This window comes from Seriola aureovittata, chromosome 19, assembly GCF_021018895.1.
Source record: "Seriola aureovittata isolate HTS-2021-v1 ecotype China chromosome 19, ASM2101889v1, whole genome shotgun sequence".
NCBI lineage: Eukaryota > Metazoa > Chordata > Actinopteri > Carangiformes > Carangidae > Seriola > Seriola aureovittata.
In genome coordinates, this window is record NC_079382.1 from 11,653,993 (window position 1) to 11,662,327 (window position 8,335).

An 8,335-nucleotide genomic window follows, 5' to 3' on the forward strand; every position below is an offset into this window, starting at 1 on the left:
ATCTATTGACAGAAACTTAAATCGACTAATAGTTTCAGGGCTAGAGAATCATTGGTGGACTAATGACAATGCAGCATGTAGGTATGTGAAGAAAATGTGCAAGACCAGTTTTAGTACATAAAACTCTTGAGATGTTTAATGTTTAAAATTGTTTCTTTAAATAGATACAAGTATTTTATATATAGGATAGCACAATGAAAATTTCAACAATGGAGCTTAACATAAAAATATGCTGCCAAATTGTGCGTTTTGAACATACCTCCCAACATATTGCCCATGAAGTAACAACATACTGTATCTATATGTTAGAAAACAAAGTGTTTGGTTTGTGTTTTGTACATTTTCTGCTAATGAGTGATTTTACTTGTGTCTTTTTACCAGTATTTTTAGACGTTGACTGCCTGACAACAGCGAGAAAGGTTTAAAAAAAAAAAAAAAAAAAAAAGTCAAAGTGATAGGACATGAATGAGTGTGTGAAAGTAGGACTATAACTGAACTGAGTCACCTCATACATGCCCATCAGATAGCTGACATGGATTTAAAGGCATGGCGCTGACACACACGTGTTCCACTCAAGACCTGGTTTCCTGTTCGCTGAGTCTTTTTTTCCAGACTGAAGCCAGTAACAATGACCAGAGGCAAACCAAAGAAATCTTTCAGTCTTGTGTTGACATTAAAACATCTTGAACTAATTGGAGTGAGCTCTGCTTTGCCCCGCTGTGGAAAAAGTGGCTCACAAGCACCGACTAACAAGCAGGGGAGAAAGTCTTGCAGTCAACAGTTGCCTGGAAAAGCCATTTGTGTTTCATGATTACTGTGACAAGGATGCAGCGAGTGTTTATCTACTGCTTCATGTCCATCTGAAGAGCACATGCTTATAATAAAAACACCCATATACGAGTTATCCACATTTTTCTGCCTGTGTCTGCCAATTTTTGTCCTAAGACATGTAAGTTAAATGTGACTCGTCTCTTTAATAAATCCAAATGTAGCCAAACATTTACAGACAGAAGATACTGAGCCTTGTTTGCTTTTCTAATTTAGTAAAAGGCAGATGCTTCAAATCACTCTCTACAGATAGCACTACATGTATAAGCCCCATATGAGTGTTGGAACACAACCTCAGTATCCCCCTGCAGTGGGACTGAACAGTTAAAAAGACAACAATAGTTATGTGAGTGGTTTTGTGCGACTTGTGCGTGTTTTTGTGTTGTGGAGTCCATTTTCTGCAGCTGATCTATTACATACAGACACATTACATGTCCAGAAGCAGAACGCGTGGATCTTCCACCACAGCTTTTATCTTGCGTAAGAAAGTGACTGCTTCTCTACCGTCAACGAGTCGGTGGTCGTACGTCAGTGCCACATACATCATGGGCCGGATCTCAACCTGCCAAAGCACAAAGCAGTTCAACTGTTTACTCACGTCTGAGTGCATCAGGTTTGGAAAACAAGTAGATCGTTTCAGTATGTTTAATCATTGCCTGTCCAAGCAGATATAAATGATTAATTCTTGCACAACTTTTTTTTTTTTCGATTTTATAATCATCTGACATTTAATAATTTGTGTAAGATGAGCAAACTTAGATTTCATACCTCATCTTTTGCACCAGTAAAACTTTTGCTAACCGAGTAGATTATCTCTTCGCTGTTTTCCTAGTCACACAACATCTGTATTTATGGACGAATAACTCTCACCTCGCCATTCATGGCCACAGGTCGGTCGAAGATGCCATGCATGCCCAGGATGGCAGACTGGGGGGGGTTGATGATGGGTGTACCAAACATGGAGCCAAACACACCACCATTGCTGATGGTGAAGGTGCCTCCATCCATATCTTCGACAGCAAGCTCATTATTACGAGCCTGAGGTGCACAACACAAATGATTTTCTCATTTTATGATAAAAGTATATAGGCACCGATTTTATACTGAATTGCGTAGCAGTGTCAAGATTAAAAAAAGAATACAATCATCTTAGGATGCTGGTTACCACCTATAGCACAACGCATTTTACCTTTTCTCCCAGTGCGTTAATGGCTTTCTCGATGTCAGTGAAGTTCATGGTCTCAACATTACGGATCACTGGTACAACAAGCCCCTAGAGAAATACATGTCGTTCACATGCAGTCAATGTTACTCAGCCTTTAACAGCAACAGTTTTTACACACAAATGTAAAGTCTTAAAGAGTCAAAAGTCGTACCTTTGGAGTTGCCACAGCAACACTAATGTCCACATAATCCCTGTAGATGATCTCTTTGGTTGTGTCATCAATAACTAGTAAAAACATTTAGAGGGTAAAGTTTAGTAAAACAAAAATATAAAAACTATAATATTTGGCTACAAACACTATACTTTAAAAAGCTCAATTTCAAGCAAATGAAAAAACACTGGAAGCGGGTCTGCATCGTCTTACCAGCATTGACAGCAGGTTGTTCAGTCAGGGCGTGAGCTGCAGCCTTCACAAACGCCGACATAAAACCCAGTTTGATGCTGTGCTTCTTCAAGAAAGCATCCTTATGGATTTTCCTCATGTCCTGAATGTTGCTGAAACAAAGTTGATGACACGTTAGAGATTTTTTAGTGAGGAAACATCTTTATAAAAAAGTACCTTCAGTCAAATAATTCCTATGATCACATGCGACACTGGTGTGCAAACACTTATGCCGTGAAATGTGGATCAGGTTCTTTTGTACTGAGGCTTGTAATCCTGACGGGGTAGGGTTGTGAATATGATGGGGAAAGTTGGAGTAATCTTTTCAGGAGCTGCCGTGTCTCACCTCATGTCCACCTCATTGAAGGTGGTCAGCATGGCGCAGGTGTTCTGAGCCTCCTTCAGCCTCTGAGCGATCCTCAGCCTCATACGGTTCATCTTCACCTGGTCAGCAGGAAAACAAAAAGTTCTGTGAACCATCGTCTTTGCCTTGTTGGTAGGCCATGACAAAAACTTTGTTAGTTCCTATGTGTGTTACCCTGTTTTCTCCTCTGCCTCCTGCTGTTGGAGGAGCTGCTGCTGGAGCTGCAGGAGTGGGTTTGACGGCAGAAACTACACAAAGAGAAAGGCAGGGAAACGCAATTTCAGATACATACATATACACATATAATAAATACATAAAAACTGTAGATTCATATGATAAGAGTAGGAAACACACCAGGTTTAGCTGGGGCAGCCTGAGGTGGCACTGGGGGCATGGCTGTGGGGGTTGAAGCTGGAGTAGGTGGAGGTGGTGGAGGAGGAGGGGCTGAAGCTGCCGCAGCTGGTGCCTCTGCAGCCGGGGAGGGAGCAGCTTTAGCAGCAGCAGCTGAGGAGGCAAGAGTAAAACAAGTCACAACTGAATTGATTCTGTAGCACCGAGCATCAAAAATGAGCTGAAAAATCTTTTAAATCATTACAGTGTTAGTTTTACATTGTATTTTATTAAAGCGAGGCACAGCTCTTCGTGTATCTACACTGCTACAATATTATGAAAAAATGTTGAAATGCCTATTTACTCAAGTCAGTGAATTATCAAAACTGTATTGTTTTGGTAATGGTACTACTGACTGACAAAAACTGACAGATATACTGGCACCAGAATAGAGAAACAGCACCGAGTTCTTCTAGATCATTATAAGTGATGAAATGATCAATGATGTTCAACTAAGCACACCTCCTTTCCGGAGTTTGAAGAGCGGCGTTCCTCCTTCTACCTTCCCTCCATCGGGCACCAGTAGTTCCTCAATTACACCAGCTGCTGGAGCCGGGACTTGTACAGAAGTCTGGAAATAGAAAATACACAAGTTTTGCAAAGATTTTTTTCTTATCCTGTTTAAGTAAAAAAAAAAAAAAAAAATCATACAAATAATTTTAGGTTGATGTTTCTTGTTCATACCTTGTCAGTCTCAATTTCACACACCACCTCATCTTCTGTCACTGAGTCACCCACAGCTAAAATAAAAACAATGAAGGAGTGTGTTTTTCATGTGCAGAAATGTGAATACTTTCAACATCTGGCTCACCGATAATACAATATAGGAGACAAACACCCGTGTAATATCATCATATCAATCATATGTTGACAAATACCAACCTTTCTCCCACCTCACATCCCCCTCTGTAACAGATTCTGCGAATGCAGGAGTTTTGACTGTGACTACTTCTTCCCCTGTACAAAGACAAAAACAACTATAAGTTACTATAAGTTGAACAATGAGTTAAGTTCAATACAAAATGTTGAGAGCTATTGCAGTACATACTGTGAACAGCAGATGTCTTGAAGTATCTGATGTGGAAGACATTTGCCGATGATGGAAATTCACCTCTAAATGTCAAGAAAACAAACTATTACTTTTATTTCCAGACTAATTCTAATTCAACAAATGACTTGAGATGCAATGCAATTAAAGCTAATTAATCTTTTATTTTTTTATGTTTAGTCCACAAGTCAGAAAATAGTGAAAATGCCCATCACAATCACAAAAAGCTCACAACAATCCATAGATAATCAATTAAGAATTATATAAAACAGAGAAAAGCAGCATTAGAACAATTAATTGATTATTTGATTCAGCACTAAATAACTTTGTTAATAAGCACACACAATAATGACCAACATTATAATGTACAGATGTAGATGTACAGCTCAGTTTATGATATGATGAATAAAAAAAGAAGGATATCTCACTGACAGTGCATCATTGAGCGTTCTACAGATGAAAGGTTTACTGAAGGACAATCAAAGACAAACATCAAAATAGGAGGGAGCACTTACAGCTGAGAATTCCTGTAAACTAGCCGGCTGCAGACAGAGAGGCCTTAAAGGTAAAAAGAGAAGAAAGAAGAAAAAAAAAAAAAATCAACAAAAGCTGCAACGACTGCTTCTGCTGAGCCTCGCACATGAGATGAGTGGAGTTCTCTGAAAGCTGCAGTTAACCACTTGTGGGCTCCTCAGGCATCTCAACCATTGAATAAGCATTACTGATTCTGCTTTGGATGACCCACTCGTAGCGCTTGTTTATTCATGAGCAACAGAATAAAGACAGCTGTCTTGGAGGCTCTCAACCCCAGCTAAAAGGACTGGTCTACGTAGTTAGTATAGAGGCATACTTACCTGATACACTTTGCCGGACCAGCAAATTGTTGGCCTGAACAGATAAAATTTGAAAAAGAAAAAAAAAAAAATTAGTTTAACCAGTATTTATGTGTATTTGTGTTTTTGAATTTTATCTGGCTTTGTACTGAAGGCTGTTAAAATTACATTAGTGTCATTTAAATCAATTACCCTCCCCTAACTGTCAAAGGTGAGCCTCAAACCAAAACCTGCTTTTCTCTTCACCTGAACACTGACGTTAAACAGCTAAATGTTTTGAGCCTACTTAATCTGCCGTGGCACTGCGACCTTGGTTAGTTTGATTGTAAACAGACAAGCCTAAGCTGTAAGTCTTCTAAAGAGATTCACCAGTAAATGTGGATTGTGGAGACAAAAAAAAAAACAAACACTTCTGTGTACCCTCAACTTGCAGTTCAAACAGTTTTCTACAGTGTTATATAGCAGAGGTGGACTACATTGCCTGAAACAACATCAATATACAAATCAATACACTACAATCTGCTAACTAAAAATTTGTCACAAGAGGAAATGCATCAAGATCTGTGTGGCTTACCAACTCAACTCAAACTTTCCTGGGGGGAAACCCTGATTCATCGCCATGAATCAAAGGGCAACGAGTAATGAAGTATATCTGAATAACTCACACCACCGATTACTGTAAGGATGTAGGGAGAGACATCTACCACATAAACAACTTTACTTTTCTAAAATGTCTGATGAACAATCATTTGCCTCTTCTTAATGGGAAGGAAGTCTGATATCCCTTTGTAGCTTTGACTTTGAGGTAAAACACTGGATTTTCCAATGCTAGCTGCTGGTTAGGGTTAACGGTGCTGCGTTGCTGTATGTGATGAGTCATGTGTGAAGTTATTTTGAGGGCTGGGCCTCAAGTTCCCGCTGTTCTTACACTGATGTTTGTCAAGTGGAGTTACTTAGCACTCTAACCAAAACATACTGATGTGGGATGCCAGAAGAGGGCGGATTTTGGACCCAATCATCCACAATACAGCAACGCGTGTGCAGACATGTAGCCAACCAACCACTTGACTTTCTATTATTCTTACTTTATAGAACAACTAGTGTTGATTGCGCACCATGAAGGCCATCACACTGACTGATGAACCACCAGTGTATTTGGTTTAATTTTGAACTCACTGTTCTTGCATTAACTTTTTCAATGTGTTCCAAATGAGGACCTGCCTCAGTCAAAACTCCAGATGAATTCCTGCACATATTCAAAAATCTTTTGTACCATTACATACACTGGCAAGTTAATAGATAACCTAGCTGAAAGTAATTCAGCCTAACACACCTGCCTCGAAAGAAATTAAACCGTCAGTAATCCTACCTTCTACATACACGACTACAACGATTGTTTGGTCAGATGATCAAAAGTAGTTTTTAAATAAAAAATGCAAGACGAATCATTGGTTCGAGTTTCTCAAACTAAACTAAACGATAATGAAAATAATCATAAGTTGCCACCCTTATTATACACTCAGTTGCCAGTTCATTAGGTACAAAGTGCTCAGACTAATGAAGTATAATACAACTGCCCTGCAATAAATCCTACCTTCATTTTACATAGGTGTTGATTCAACTTTATGATCATTTATAAGGCAGCAGATTGTGATGCTATTGAATTGTGCAGCACTTTAATGATAGGTATTTCTACTATTTTGTCCGATTTATTTAAATCAGCGAGGGTAGGCCAAGTAACTGAAACACCTCACTGTATAATTCAGTAGAATTCAACAGCGTCACAAACAGCAGCCTAAAAAATTATCATTGAGTTGAATCAATAAGTCTGGTGACTGACTGTATCCCAGCGTGGACTTAAAATCCGCATAATGGAACACAATACAACAGCACAGCCAACTACAGCCTCTAATATGACTTTAGTTGAATTAACATAAAATAAATGTTTACACTCTTGACAAAAACTGAACCTTGCAACTTCATTTAAACAAGTATTCACTGCAGAGCTGTTGTATTATACTGCATTAGTTTTAACCAAGTGCATAACTGAGTGTACTTCTACCATCCATAATCAGCTGGCAACACTAACACCAGGGAGAAGAACAAATCAAGTCGGGAAGATACAAGTCATTACTTTGGTGATCATGTTTCAGTTTCGTTACCTGCTCACAGCACTGAAAAGACAGCTGAACTTGTGAGGGCAAAGCCATAATGCCCCCTCGCTGCACATACATGTCTAACATGACATGGGCTATTTCTGTCAGGTCGCCTCAACCACACGAAACCATAACATACTAACATTAGCCTGCCACGACTGGGGTGTGTCGTGTCAAGCCTGTCACTGAGAAATACAAAATAAAAAAGACTATAATTATTGCTAGCTAACAAGGGACAGAAGGTCTACTCTCCTAGCTTGTTAGCTAGCCGGTTTGTTGTGAAATGCCGGTTAAAGCTAACATTAAGTTTGGTATTTACAACAATCTTGAAATAAAAGTCGATATTCACTAGTCAGGTAGTTAATGGGAAACTGTTCTCAGCTTCTTGACTGACCTGAGCTGCTTCTGAAACTGTCACTGTCTGTCTGTCCTTGGTAGCTGAGGCCCTGCTTCACAACAAGCTAACGTCTGCGGTACGCTACTAAACAACCATCTGTGTCTTATTATAATCAGCGGGGTCCGTCTCAGAGTAAACACCCGGGCTCACGTCAATGATTTTTTTTCAAACCTACCTGGCTCACCGCTGACAGGGAACGGCCAAGCGTCCGGTACACACATCGAGATCGTGATAACATAGCGATAGCTGGCGGCTGTGCCTGTTGTGTGACAGCCGAGGAAGAAGCGGTGTCCGGACGCTCGATGCTCACAGGCACGGGGGCGGTCCCACTGGAAGAAACCACTGCGGCTTGGCGGGAGGGGGCACGGCGGGGTACCGACCGGTGGGAGCTGAGATAAAGGTAAAAACCATCATTTACCACGAACTACAACGTGACAAATAATGTGAATGGGGTCAAATAATAGAGAATTTTCCACATGATAACATAATAAAATGTACTCATCGATAATAGGACTGTACCATTGCCTGCATTAGGGGAGTCATCTATACTTTTAAAAGCCTTTCAAAAAAAAAAAAGTTACATAACAGACACAACCACACAAAAAGTAAGAAACTGTGTACAATTTAATTTAAGCATTTATTCCTCAGTCAGTTAATTAACGGTTGGCCTCAGATGTTATTATTATAATATGATTATGTGGCAGGTAGGGAT

At 39.8% G+C, this 8,335-nt stretch overlaps 1 protein-coding gene across 1 annotated transcript; it reads right to left on the reverse strand.

Annotated features, from left to right (window-relative positions):
* Window positions 1-108: 108 nt before the first annotated feature.
* On the reverse strand, window positions 109-7,930 carry LOC130160645 (dihydrolipoyllysine-residue succinyltransferase component of 2-oxoglutarate dehydrogenase complex, mitochondrial-like). The gene is made up of 15 exons (XM_056363286.1): window positions 7,799-7,930; window positions 5,092-5,125; window positions 4,753-4,795; window positions 4,238-4,302; window positions 4,072-4,146; window positions 3,874-3,929; window positions 3,652-3,760; window positions 3,154-3,303; window positions 2,974-3,047; window positions 2,782-2,879; window positions 2,418-2,548; window positions 2,205-2,278; window positions 2,018-2,101; window positions 1,699-1,866; window positions 109-1,390 (listed from the first exon to the last, which is right to left on the reverse strand). Exons 1-15 carry the CDS (start codon window positions 7,859-7,861, stop codon window positions 1,256-1,258), a joined length of 1,359 nt encoding a protein of 452 aa, XP_056219261.1. The 5' UTR covers window positions 7,862-7,930; the 3' UTR covers window positions 109-1,255.
* Between the last annotated feature and the right edge of the window lie 405 nt (window positions 7,931-8,335).